Source organism: Egretta garzetta, unplaced genomic scaffold (assembly GCF_000687185.1).
Source record: "Egretta garzetta isolate BGI_Z169 unplaced genomic scaffold, ASM68718v1 scaffold322, whole genome shotgun sequence".
Lineage (NCBI taxonomy): Eukaryota > Metazoa > Chordata > Aves > Pelecaniformes > Ardeidae > Egretta > Egretta garzetta.
Window position 1 is genome coordinate 173,486 of NW_009259044.1, and position 13,121 is coordinate 186,606.

The window sequence follows — 13,121 nt, forward strand, 5'->3', positions numbered from 1 at the left end:
CAGTGGTACCCCTGGGTGAGGCTGTGCCTGCGGAGTCGGGGGGCTAGGAGGAGGCGTCGGGCTGGAGGGGGGGGGTATCACGACCCCTGAGGGATCATACCAAAGCTCAGCCCTGCCCCGGGGGTTCATTTTCCCAGGGGGGCCCTTAGGGGCAGGGGCCGCCTCAGCCTGTGCTGGGGAGAGGAGAGCCTGGGCCGGGGGTGCTGAATGGGGTTTTGCCCCATTCTCCCCATGAAGCTGGGGGAGCTGGCTGTGGTTGGGAAGAGGGGGAAGGAGCAGGGGCTGGGGTCGGTGGGAACAGCGCTGGGGAAGAGGGGAAGGCACTTGCTGCCATGTCCCAGTTATCTGTAACTCTTCTTCCCCATTGCCTGCACGTGGCGTTCAAAAAGTGCCCGCTAACCCTGGCATCTCCCCTGCGTCTCCTGGTGTTTGCCTGCAGCCCTCATCAGCTCTTGGTGCTGGTGTTGCTGATTCAGGTCATTTGGCCCATGCGAGTGGGTGCTGTGTGGCCAGCGCAGTGGGACAGCGGACATGGCATGGGGGAGAGGAGCAAGTTGTCGCTTGTCTAATCTGCTGTGGCAGGATCAAAGTCTTTCTAAATTGATAACAAGTGAAAGGTGTTGCTAGTATAGTGGGAATAACTTAACCAGGAGACTCTGAACGCATCTATAGGTGAGTCTTCCTTTAGAGGATTTATTTTTAAGAGGTTAGAGTTCCTCGGGTTGTTTGGTTTTACTGAAAATGAAACTTGGGTCTTTAGAGCCTTGGTTGTAAACAGCATCAGGTTCTTTGTGATTTGAGTTAGTTTTGCTGGCTGATTCCTCATTTTGAGTTAATGGTTTAGCTCTTTTGTGGCTGGGAGAGCACATAGTCATTGTTGACAGGAATATTGTGTGTGCAAATGTAACACTGCGTTTCTGTGCCAAGGAAAAAAATATTTTGGTAATAGGACATTGACCTCAACAAAAATAATCAAAGAAAACCCATTTACTCTTGCTTTAAAAGAGAGCCAATCCTTAGGAGTGGGGGTCACAGATGTACCTTTATAAGAAAGGAGCTGGGGGAAATCAGCCCAGGTCCTGGTGTCGGTGGTTTGCTTCCACCAGTGGTAACAGGTGAACTGGGAAGCTCAAAATTTAGGCTTCAGAAGGACTCTTAACCTGTTCTGGTGCAAGCCGAGGTATGCTGACAGGATGAAGTTCACCTGCGCGGTGCCTGTTCCTTACCTAATGATAGACAGCCTTGTGCTCCCAAGTGATGTGCCAGCCCACAAATTAGCTTAATGGTGCTGAAGGACTGAGGTGGCAGAAACAGGGAGGTGGTCGCAGCGGGAAGAGATTGACTCTTTATGGGGTCAGAATTATTAGCAGAAAGTCTTCCTCTCCTGTGCCTCTCTGTGTGGTGCCTGGTGTAGTGAGGCCCTGACCATGGCTTGTGCTCCTTGGCCCTGCTGTCATGTAATTGGACAATGTGTTGTTTTAAGGCATTTGCTGTAATTTATTTCTGCTGTAATTCTGCCACACCATTGTTTGCCAAAGAGCTTTTTGAACTGGTTGATGTCTGGTTATGGAAAGGAATTAGTAGTCTGAGCTACTGTTTCCTTTCTCTAATGACCAGCTCTCCCCCTTCATCCAGTAATGCATCCTTGTGCGTGCTCTGCTTTGCAGGTTGTTGGAATAGATATTTTTTACCTCTGCTGTAATTCTACCTGCTGCCAGACTATGACAAAGAGCAGAACAGTTGATGCAAGCACTAAAATGGAGCCACACAGAATTGAAACAATAACCATGCAGCTGAATTTCCTACTTCTGATACCCTCGTTAGACATGAAAGGTGTTTCACCTGCTCTGTGGAAGATGTCTTGCAATTAAATTGTCTTTCAATTTAGAAAGCACTCTCCCTTTTGAAATTCATGTTTTCTGTACTTGAAAAATGGCAAAGGAAGACTGAAAGATGAGGAAATTGTAAATAACCGTTAATACATCTGTAATCCAATAAGCTGGTTAAATCTGCACACCGGCAGCTTTTCTGCAGGGAGAAATGGAGTGACTCACAGAACATACCAAGGTCTTATTTTATTAAGAATTAAGAAACAAAACCTATTGATTTATACTTGGCAACTGTTAAGTAAACAAGAGCAAAAGTTGCTTTGTTTTATTATGCTCAGTGCTGTGTGTGAATGCACGAAAATAATCTCCTGAGGCAGCTGGCTTTCAGGGTAAAGCTATTGAGTCTGCAAGCTTCAAAACTGTTTGATACCATCTGTTGTATAAATGGAAGCTAATGGTCTCTCGCTGCTTTAAAAAAAAGTTAAATCGAAAAGTTACCTAAGTGTTTATTACAAATTACTGGGGTATTATAAGACACTTTCATTATGTATGCTAGGACATTCTGACTTCAGAGTGAATTAGGGGCTTTCCTGCGTGGACCCGACTCTGAATCAATCTGTTCTGTATTAACTGGTGTGCTTCAAATGTATCTTTGTTGGGAACTCCCAACAAGAGTCAGCTTCCACCTGGATAGAATTAAAACTTCAGGGCTCTTCTGTAAATTAAGCCTCAGATTGTCTGGTGTTCCCCATGGGCTTTGGGACTCCCTGGGTCAGTAATACCAAGATGGAAGAACATGGGCTGAATACTTAGGCAGTATGGTCATTAAATAATGTAAGTCTGTTGTCTGAACTGCCGAGTCAATTGTATGAATATTTATTAGATATACATTTGGAGTGCTTTATAAATTAAAAACAAACTGAAAACGTGCTTTAGCTCTTTAACCCACTTAAAACCTGCAGCACAGTTGTCTTTCTCTACAACTGTTGCATGGGAATGCTGTTACAAAAGCATTATCATTTCATAATTAGGCCAGTACAGTAAAGCAGTCAGGTGACTGCCTCTTGGGAGAATAATTAAATGGTTTGTGATGAAAACTGAGGATAAGTAAACTTGGCATGAGTCAGAGGGATTACAATTGACTGATAAGAGCAAACTCACCCTGCAAGCGCTTTATGTACATGGTGCAGCTTTTGTGCTGCCTATGGTAAAGCTGTTGTATTAATTTCTAACTTTGTGTCTCTCTCTCTTTTTTTTTTTTTTCAGGCTGACTTAAACTGGGTTTTTTCTAAACATCATGGGAGAGATTAAAGTCTCTCCTGACTATAACTGGTTCAGAAGCACGGTTCCTCTTAAAAAGGTACGTGTGGGTGAAATGTCTGCTCTTGCTTTGTAGTGGGGCGGGAGTAAGCTGTTTAGTTGGTTAATGGAGAGCAGTTGTGGCTGTGCTAGTGACCCGGCTTATCTTCTGAACTGTTGTCCCATGTGTCACATGAGTGTGGGAAAGCCTGCTTTTAATTTTCATGTGCTTCTTGGAGGTCACTTCCATGTGTGGTGGCGGGGAGCAGAGGCTCGCAGGTGTGAGGCACAGCAGCAGTACTTGGTGTCTTGATGCCAGCCAGGCCTGAGGAGGAGACTCCAAGGAAATAGTGCATGCTGGGGATCATGTGTGTGGCCTGGCACGGAGCTGCCTGCGTGCACGGTGGCTGTGCTGCCAGAGCCACCTCTGCTGTTTCTACCCATCAGCCTCAGGCTGAAGCAGGGTGTCTGAAGGCAACTTCTTAGCAGTCAGGCTGCACGCAGTGTTCCCGAGAGTGGAAAGATGCCTTAACCACAGTGGAAAAACCCAAATGGTTTCTTCCGCTGCGTGTCCTTTAGATATCTTCTGTTTAATCACGCTGTCCAACCGCTTTCTCCTCTTGCTTGGATTTCTCCACTTCCTTTCACTGAACCACAGGAGAGCATTTGAGGTGTGCAGTGCTCCAACTTCTGCTCTCTACATGCCAAGTGGCAGAGGGCACGGAGTGCAGTACTGGTACATAGCTCCTGACCTGGACTAGCTCTCGCATGTACCTTTGCAGCTGAGGCTTGCTGGGGCTGTGCTTACAGCCTAACCTGCAGCAGCAGCCCAGACTCCTGCCAGACCAAAGGACAGCCTTGCCCCTGCAGCCCAGCCTGCTGCTCCGGCAAGCACAGTTGCTCCTGTAACTATACAAGCTGAGCAGAGTCAGTGACCTGTCTAGCTTGGGGGTATTTTACAGCTTGTTTTTTGCACTGGCTTCCAGCTGGTTCAGTTCCCTAATCTGTATGGCTGTGTGGGCTGCAGGCGTGTGGGGATAGCGCTGGCAGCAGAGGCAAGAGCAGCATTACCTCTTTCAACAGCCAAGCTGGTTGCACTTGGGCCACTTGAAAGGCACTGTGTCCCCAAACCTGAGGAACAATGCTTAAATGTGCTGTGCGTTATTTCTACTGAGTGGCGTGTAGCTTTCTCTAAGAAATTACCTTTATGGAAGGGCTGTAGGATTTTCCGTTTGGGGTTTCTCATTAATTTTTGCCAGTTTGTATCTTCAGTAAATAAGGAAGATCCATTGCTATTGACTGTGCATGCTCTGTCTAGGCTCTGAATGTCCAGCTTCTCTCTGTTCTGGCCAGCTGTTGCTCAGCAAGTCAGCAAAGCTGTGAGGCAGTATTTCAGTGGAAAGACGTGGGCACTCCAAGGTGCTGCTTTATGGGATGCAGTACAGTGAATGAAAGGAGCTGGAGGTTGTGGTTACAGCAGAACACATTGCTGCTGTGACGCTGCAGCTTGCTGCCTTCAGCTGCTGCTGACTGCTCAGGATTTCATAAATGGGGATGTGTAGGCTGAAGCTGCTGGTGACCTTCAGACTAGGGAATACTTTCCCTCTTGAGCGATTCAGTCTACTCAAAAGTAAAGTGATGACACAGTGATGAATGTGGTGTATGAAAAAGGTAGAAATAAACAAACTAGACCAGTTTCTGGAGAGAGAAGGGGGGGGAAAAAAACCCCACAACTTGAACATGTAATAATCTCTGAAGCAGTCTTTAGGGGATACATTTGCTTGCATTATCCCCCCAATGTACAGGCAAAGCACACGCAGAATGGAGGGAATGACTAACCATCGTTACGGCTGGTAGGCACATGTTACTACTGTCAGATCAACCTAAGGAAGCAGAGCCAGAGCCATGTGCTTGAAAACAGGCTGAGATGTTCCTCCTGACGGGAGCAGGAAACGCACAGCTCCATCACCCTTCCTGCTCTTCTCAGATACAGGAAGTACAGCACAGAAAATAACATTTTTCAACTAAGTCTTTAGCTTTGCCTATGAGCCTCCATTTGCATACACCACTTGCTGTCTTAGATAAGTCCTTCCTAAAAGTCTTCAGCAGAGGACACCCTGGCTCTGCTAAACTCAAGGGGGAAGTTCTGCCCCTTGTTTAAGCTGTAGGTCATCTTGTTTTGATTGATCAGAACAAGAAAAAGGCTGGTGGCCTACCAAATCAGCAGGTAACCATGCTGCTGTTTACCTTGTTTGGGAACTGGAGCTAAACTATCCCATATGTGGCTAGAAATCAACCAGAAGAATTGTCTGAACCCATGGATTCATTGTCTGGGCTTGAGGAAAGAAATGTTATCTCTCAGCCTCAGTTCCCTTTGCATGAAATAACTTTGGTTTCCTGATTTCAAGGAATATGCTTCTACCTTTGGAAATATTCCTAAAGGTAAACTTTGTAGTAGCCAGCAAGAGCTACCCTGAACAGATCCAATGTTACTGATGGAATAACAGCTGAGAACAGCAGGGCCTGTAACTTTTCAGCTGTGTGCAAAGGGTTGTTTTTGGGGGGTGGGAGGGCTTTTGTACAAGGTTTGGTTTTAAATGGTTTCAGTGGTCTGGAAGCTCTGGTATGCAACCTTTCTCTTTTTTTTTTCTTTTTTTTTTTCCTGTAAAGACTTTACAAAACAACAGTATCGTGTGATTCTCACATGCTCCCAGAGCCTGAAATACTGGCTTTATTACAGGCAGATTTGTTAGTCAAGCAAATCTGATTTGTGACACGCTGTTCTCCTCTGATTCCCTGAGAAGCTTAACTGCAGCGATGGAAAAACAAATTGTGCTTGTACATTGCTATTCAGAAGGCTATAAAATCTTCATACAGAGGAGACGAGTTCCCGCTGTGTGACGCAGGCTTTCCCCAGAGGTTTGTGTTTGTTGATCTGGAACAAGCTTGTGCTGGGTTGCAGAGGGTTGAAAGAGCATCCTAAATATAAGCAACAGTTTGCTGGTAGAACAGGCCCTGTAAAAACAAGTCAGGCTCCAGCATTGCTGGAAAAGAAGACCTTTACCTAATTCCTGTACCTTTAAAGATACTGGTTGTGCTTGGACTTCTTACTTCTGCCCTGAGATGGGCACCATACAAGAAACTGCTCATTAAGGATAGCAGCTCGCGTGTGAATCATCTGCCTCAGCCAGCCGCGTGTCCTAGGCGCTCCAGATGCTGCCAGATGATGGAAGCATTTTTCTTTCCAGGTCAGCTTTGCGTTGCTGCTTTGGGAGTTGTGTGTGTCTCTGTTTCTGGCAGCCAGCTGTAACTGTTTCAGATCAATAATTTGTGGTGTTAGCTGCTTAATTCACTAGGCTTGCATGTATCCAGGGCTGTAACTTCTTTTGTCCGGTGAATGCAAGTGTAGATGGTTGTTTAAAGCTGTCCCCTGGGGCAGTGCTGTCTCCTCTAGCCTACAGCCCTTGCTCTTGTACCTTGAACTGGCCTCCTGGGCCATGGCACGGTGGCTCCTTTCCCAAGCATATTTTTCTGCATGTGAACTATTGCATAAACCTGATCCTTTGGGGCATGGTCTTGCTGTTCCCGTGACTGACTTCTGTATGAATTTCAGATCCAGATGTACCATTGTTCTGACTGCGGCCCTCTGAGTTGAAATCCAAAGCATTGCAAACTTCAGTTAACAGCACTTTTTTTTTTTCCGGGTGTAATTTCTGAAGTGCAGTCCGTCACTGTAAAACCAACATAATTCACTGCTTTCAGCAGTTGCACTGTTCTCTAGTTGTCTGTAGGATGAGCTGCCATACAACACCACGTATTGTGCAGCCTCTGACTCCGCGCAGTGCAGCGTTCATTATCCAGCTTACGTCAGGATGCACAAAGCGTTTGGTCTGACAGTGCATGGACACAGTTCTGTTTCTGGCAGCATTCACGCAAACATTGTAATTCCAGGTAGTGAAACAGCCTTAGAGAAGAAAACTGTTATGAAGAAAAGATGGTCTTGCTGAAAGGGGTCTTGAGTATTACAGTATTTACTAGATGACAGAAATTTTGCAGAAGCAATCCCCGAAGCTGGCTGAAGAACCTCATTTGTCTTGTGTGTTTCTTCTCCCCCATGTGCCTCTCTTTTTCCAGATAATAGTAGACGATGACGACAGTAAAGTCTGGTCTCTGTATGATGCAGGACCTAGGAGCATTCGGTGCCCGCTCATCTTCCTCCCTCCTGTAAGTGGAACTGCAGATGTGTTTTTCCAGCAAATTCTGGCGCTGACTGGATGGGGCTACAGAGTTATCGCTGTGAGTATTCTCAGTCCTGCCTCAAAGTTAGCATACTTGCGCTTGTTGCTCTAATCAGAGGGTGGGTAATGAAGATGAACTTCTTAGTGGTGACTAAGGAGAATCCACAAAAAACTCACTTCAAAGTTGTACTCTGGAGTATGTAGTGTGCAGAACCAGGCTGAAATCTGATGTGCGTTTATGGCAGTGTTTACCCCAAGTCCTGTGCATGTACGTTATTAACTTCTCAGTCTGTTTTTTCCCTTGTGTGCTCTGGACAGCAGAAATAGTTCAGGGTTTCCATGTAGGGATGGTGGATAACCTGGTTCTTAGCCTGCATAGCTGCAAGTGCTAAGTCACTCCTTAAAATCCTAGCAGCATGCTTGTTTGTAGCTTCTCGGTGCCTGAGCTGAACCGAAACGATTGATTTGGACAATAGTATTTGTGCTAAGCGGTATGGCTTTAGGAGTGCTGCTCTATCTCTTGCAGTAGTTAATGATTTCTGTACCTGCCAATTTTAAGTCCTACAAAATTGCTGAAGAATCATTCCAGCCTCTCCTCCCACTGACAGAATGAAGCAATGCTGCGCTTTCCCCAACAAACTTGCTCTGCGGTACTTTCAGTTGTTGTGTTTTTGTGCAAGCGAGGGGGAGCTGTTCATGCTCTGGCTGTAGGGACGTTGCTGAGGAGCTTGAGCCCTGTGATACAGGAGAGGCAGGCTGCTATCTTGAAACCTTTAATGTGAGAATTGGGATGACTTTCAAGCAGACGGCTGACAGGTACTGATCAGAGACTGGCTTTTCCCAACTTCATATTGTTTTAGTTGCAGTATCCGGTGTACTGGGATCACCTTGAGTTCTGTGATGGATTCAGAAAACTGTTAGACCACCTTCAGCTGGATAAAGTGAGTGCTCAGAGACGGGAAATGGATGTAGAGTTGCAGTAAAAACCTAATGTTTGAAAGTCTCGTTCAAGAGCAAGCATATAAAATATGACACAAAAAAGTAGCCTATAAATAAAGAGGCTGTGTTGCAATTTTACTTTTGAAACAAGTTTTTCTTTTTGAAGGTGAATACCCTAAAAAACGTCATACTTGGCCTAAACTCAACTGCTGTTCTAGGCCTATTAAATTGTATCGGTTAACTTCAGGATCTCATGAATCTCTGCTTCCACAGGATCTCATGAAAAACTAGGTACAGAATACCACAATAAAGTGTCTTGGATTGGAATAGCTATTGAAGACAATGTAAAATCTTCACTTTTTTTCTTAACCTTCATGAGCAAACAGGAATTTGAACTGTGATCTGGAACACTTCCCTGTTTCAGTATTTATCACATTTATATTGCATATAAAACTGGAAGGTGAATAGAAGAGTTTGATTCTTTTAAAAAATGGGTTATGAGGACAGGGTAGAACTTGAATGACTTATTTTTGTAACAAAATATTGTGCTTAAAGGTCACTTATTTCACAAGTGTGACCTCATTGTGTTTTTTTTTTCTTTGAATTAGGTTCACCTTTTTGGAGCTTCTCTGGGAGGCTTTCTGGCTCAAAAATTTGCTGAATACACACACAAATCTCCCAGAGTTCAGTCCCTCATCCTATGCAATGCCTTTAGTGACACTTCTATCTTCAATCAGACATGGACAGCAAACAGGTAAGGAAGACTGAGATGAGCGATCAGATGCACAGCATTTATTTTGTTTCAATGACCTGTCACGCTGACCTGGCTGAACATGTCTGATGTGTTTCCAGCCTGGGTAAGGGAGGCACAGAATGGAATACTCGTGGCTTTTAAAGCCATGCCACAAGGAAAATGGGGATTTTCACAATTGGGAGTGTGGAATTTGACAGATGAGTCTGTGATCCTCTGCGGATGCAGGGCCAGATTTAAGAACTCTTGCCTGTTTCCTAGCAAAACCGTTTAGAGTCAGAAAACTTACTCGCCATGTTTAAAATATGCTCTTGCAGTGTAAGACTAACAACTTCCCAGAGCATTTTGAGCACCTAGCTGTGAGGTTTTCCATCTCTGTGCTCTTGAAGCTTCTTCAGGATTTCGCGTGAAGTCAAAGCACAAAGTCTGTGCAAGGAAAGGGCGCACTTACAACAAAGCATCTTAGTGTTGGAGTCCTGGGTGCTTGAAGGTTGTTACATCTTGTTTCTCTTTTAGCTTTTGGCTGATGCCTGCTTTTATGCTGAAAAAAATTGTCCTTGGGAACTTTGCATCTGGTCCTCTAGATCCTGAAATGGCCGACGGGATTGATTTCATGGTGGACAGGGTAGGTAGCCATGTGCTCTGATGGCTGTGATGCCAATCTCTGTGGAAGATTTACTTAGCAGGAGGTTGGAGGTATTTCTGCTGCTTTCTCCATTTACTTACCCAGAAGGGAGGATTAAGGAATGGATCCTTAGCAGGTGTTGACTTCACAGCCCTGGCAATTTAACTGATGCTGTGACCTTGGTCCTGTTTGTTTATGAAGAGTAGTAGTGAAGAAACTAAGGAGGAAGAGGAGAAAGTGCTGGGGTACATCTGTAGCCCGCAGGAGCAACTAATGGAAGGTGTTTTGAGCATTTGTCTCCTGCAGAGAGATGCTAAGTTAGAGCTGTAATCTTCAGCTGAAGTGCAGTCATGTTTCCCTTTAAAACTAACTTCTCTCTGGCTGTATTGTTAATATTGCATTAACTTCCTGCAGTGAAATATGTTGTTAATCAGCATTTCTCTCTACTGAAAGCTGGAGAGTCTGGGCCAGAGCGAGCTCGCTTCAAGACTTACTCTCAACTGCCAGAACTCCTACGTAGAACCTCATAAAATTCGAGACATCCCTGTAACCATTATGGATGTAAGTTAACCTCAAAGTAATAACTTTTTCTTTTTAACCACTGTTTCCTGCCCTTGGCAGGTGAGGCCTGGATATTCTGTTAGCAACTCAATAAATATTTGCAGCATCTAACTTCATATTTAGATAAGCCTTCTACTGATGGGGCAACACCGTGGCTCTTCTGTGTTAAATCATGAACTGGATATTCTGTGCCATCACACAGACATGCTTACGTGTCACAGCGTTACCTTCTTCGCTGTCAATGCCTAACCTCTTTGCTTGTTTTATGTTTCATTAATGCTGTTCTGCAGAGAAGCTGAGAATTGCTTCTAGGAGCAGTGTGTATCCAAGTCTGATTGAATAAGCAGAATCTGATTCAGACCTAACTGCTGTGACTTGTTATGTAGGTGTTTGACCAAAGCGCACTTTCGACTGAAGCAAAAGAAGAAATGTATAAGCTTTATCCCAATGCCAGAAGAGCTCATCTCAAAACAGGCGGCAACTTCCCGTATCTGTGCAGGAGTGCTGAGGTCAACCTATACATTCAAGTGAGTCTCTGTGTTCCAACCCAATGCGTGCAGCTGAAACAGCAGTAGGAGCCTCCTTTTCTGCGCTTGCTCTTGTTTCTTAACCTGACTGAGCTCTGCGCTGGCTCCCAGATCACTGATACCGAACAGCAGGGCTGGGCGCAGCCGCGTCCACGGAGGGCTGGATTGGGGGGGGGTTGTCTCTTGCCCATTTCCCCTCTCGTCTCTCTGAACTCCTGTACTCCAGAACCATGATTTCCTCTTCACAAAAATTACTCGGAAGCAATGTTTCTCTTTTACCAAAACCTTATGCTTCCACACCTGTTTTCAGCGTTGTTTTCCGTGTCCAACAGATCCATTTACTGCAGTTCCATGGTACCCGTTACGCAGCCATCGATCCCTCCATGGTCAGCGCGGAAGAGCTGGAAGTCCAAAAGATCAGTCTTCACACTAGCAATGACCAAGAAGAGCAGTAAGCTTTGGAGTGCTGGTGCAAATGAGGAATGGGTTGGTGGTCTTCCCGCGTACAATCAACTGTTCCCGCTCCACCTTTTCCCTTGCGTTAGCCGATTATCACTGTGTGATTCCAGCAGGATCAACAGTTGGTGAACTACCCACGGACAGTAGCCTCAGCAGGGTAACAGGATAGGTCTGTTTAATTTTTAGTCTTTGAATTCAAGGAAGCATCTTTGAAGACTACAGTTTTAAAAACAAAGACATTTTTGCTACCAAAGTCTTCGCTATCATGTTCTTTAGCGGAACAACATTTCTTTTTATATTTTTCGCTCGGCTGTATATATTGCCACATGCAGGTTGTGTACTTATAAGCTGACATATATTTTTGTTGAATATTTGGTTTAAAAGATGTTTAAGTGCCACTGTTGCCATCACTTATTTGCTTCGTTTGTTGTGTTGTAAGTTAGTTTCTATTTGAAAGGAAGGGTTTGAATTTTTAACTTGCTGTTTAAAATGGTTTTCAATAAAACTTTGATTTTGGCAAGCGTCTCTTGTTTTGACTACAAGAGAACAGCAGTGTGGCTTAGTGCAGTCCTGGGTTGCCTTTACAGATGTCTCCAGAAATTAATAAAACCGGCACCACCTGCTTGAATTCACCTCAAGCTTTAATTACAAGGTTGCGCTGGTTTTAGCTCTAAGTAAGAATTAAGTAGTAAGAATTAAGTATTTTTTTAATAAAGAATGGCTGAGACATAACTTGCAAATTTAAGGGTAAAATCTGGATTTATTGGAATACAGATGTTATTCTCCCCTTAAAACACTGTAAAAAATAAATAAGAAGTATTACATGACAAATTGGTATTTAAGAAAACCGCATGTCCCTGTCACAGGCTGTGTAGGTAACCAATAGCCGTTCTTACCTCACACTTCAAGCTGTAACCTAGGGATTAAAGCAGTTACCTATTTGATGTATAAATGGCACATGTAAATGTATATTTAGAAACAGTGTATGTTAATGTTCTTTGAAATTTTTTGTGACAAGTTGAAACATTAAGGATCGCAACCCTTAAGGTGCCAAAAGCACCACGGGGTAGCCTTGACTTTTCTTATTTCCCACCCTAGTAGAGAAGTTACGAACACATCTAAGATACAAGTGATAGGTGCTCCCCTGCCAAACAAAAAGGTAAGCAAAGAACGTTTCTGCAAACAAAGGCTTTCCCCTCAATAACTTAAAAAATTGACAATTAAAAATTTGTATATAAAAATGTGATGAGAACAAGATACAGTAAAATATTGTTGTGTTTCCCGATACAGCACAACAAGCGGGGCTTGCTTGCTGAACTCACAACAGTACCCAGACTGTATGCCATGGCTGATAAAAATCTCCCTTCGGTGCGAAGAGGCGTTTTAGACCGTTAGCATTTGCTGATACCCTCGTCATTTCAGAGCGAGAAGGAAGCAGCAGCAACACCAGCTTTTTATGACAAGAAGCCCTTAAGTTGCAGCTGCCTGTGGTTCGGTAGCAGAGCAAGAGTTTCACCTGTAGCTCTAAGACAAGCTGAGGACGTGTCAGTTGAAGGCACCACCGGTGCCCTCCCCCTGTTACATCGCTACGCACTTCCGTGGAGAGGCAGAGTCTGCATTGGCTTTTTTCCGAATGCTTTCTGTAAAAGAAAAGAGAACGTTTTGCTGTGCAGAAAGCATAAAGCTGGGGCAGGATGTGTGAATGTATCAAAGCAAAAGGAAGAGAAAAATGACACGTAATGGTAGCAAGGGGGCAGGGTGGCTCCCAGCTTGTGTGAATTGGCTTCACTGAAGTTTTTCTCTGCGTGTGATGCATAACCACAGAATTCAGGTAGTGCTGTGTGCCTTATTTGAAGGAAGATGGAAGTCTTACCTGCTAAATCTCTTCTTCCG

General features: G+C 44.5%; 2 protein-coding genes across 4 annotated transcripts in view; one reads left to right on the forward strand and one right to left on the reverse strand.

Moving 5' to 3' along the window:
* Positions 1-1,876: 1,876 nt before the first annotated feature.
* SPG21 (SPG21 abhydrolase domain containing, maspardin) lies at positions 1,877-13,115 on the forward strand. Of its 3 annotated transcripts, none has more exons than XR_004841481.1 (11): positions 1,877-2,067; positions 3,096-3,189; positions 7,263-7,424; positions 8,227-8,307; positions 8,914-9,059; positions 9,573-9,681; positions 10,135-10,242; positions 10,629-10,769; positions 11,102-11,397; positions 12,327-12,387; positions 12,519-13,115. XR_004841481.1 is itself a non-coding variant. In XM_009635039.2 (9 exons), the coding sequence occupies exons 2-9, from the start codon at positions 3,127-3,129 to the stop codon at positions 11,222-11,224; spliced, it is 933 nt and encodes a 310-aa protein (XP_009633334.1). In that variant the 5' UTR covers positions 1,877-2,067; positions 3,096-3,126; the 3' UTR covers positions 11,225-12,315. The 3 variants fall into 3 exon arrangements, 1 of the variants encoding a protein (XP_009633334.1); XR_004841482.1 differs by having other exon boundaries at positions 12,330-12,387; XM_009635039.2 differs by lacking the exons at positions 12,327-12,387; positions 12,519-13,115 and having other exon boundaries at positions 11,102-12,315.
* Positions 12,807-13,121, reverse strand: part of ANKDD1A (ankyrin repeat and death domain containing 1A) — a 13,033-nt gene continuing 12,718 nt past the window's right edge. Inside the window, 2 exon segments of the mRNA XM_009635042.2 lie at positions 12,807-12,868; positions 13,102-13,121. The exon segment at positions 13,102-13,121 is cut by the window's right edge and continues 19 nt beyond it. Coding sequence (XP_009633337.2) covers positions 12,807-12,868; positions 13,102-13,121 — 82 coding nt within the window.

Excerpts from the sequence above, each read along its gene's own strand:
- SPG21 (XM_009635039.2), top strand. The coding sequence starts at position 3,127 with ATGGGAGAGATTAAAGTCTCTCCTGACTATAACTGGTTCAGAAGCACG. Across the intron at positions 10,243-10,628 it reads TCCCTGTAACCATTATGGAT|GTGTTTGACCAAAGCGCACT; the intron begins GTAAGTTAACCT and ends CTTGTTATGTAG. Across the intron at positions 10,770-11,101 it reads AGGTCAACCTATACATTCAA|ATCCATTTACTGCAGTTCCA; the intron begins GTGAGTCTCTGT and ends CGTGTCCAACAG.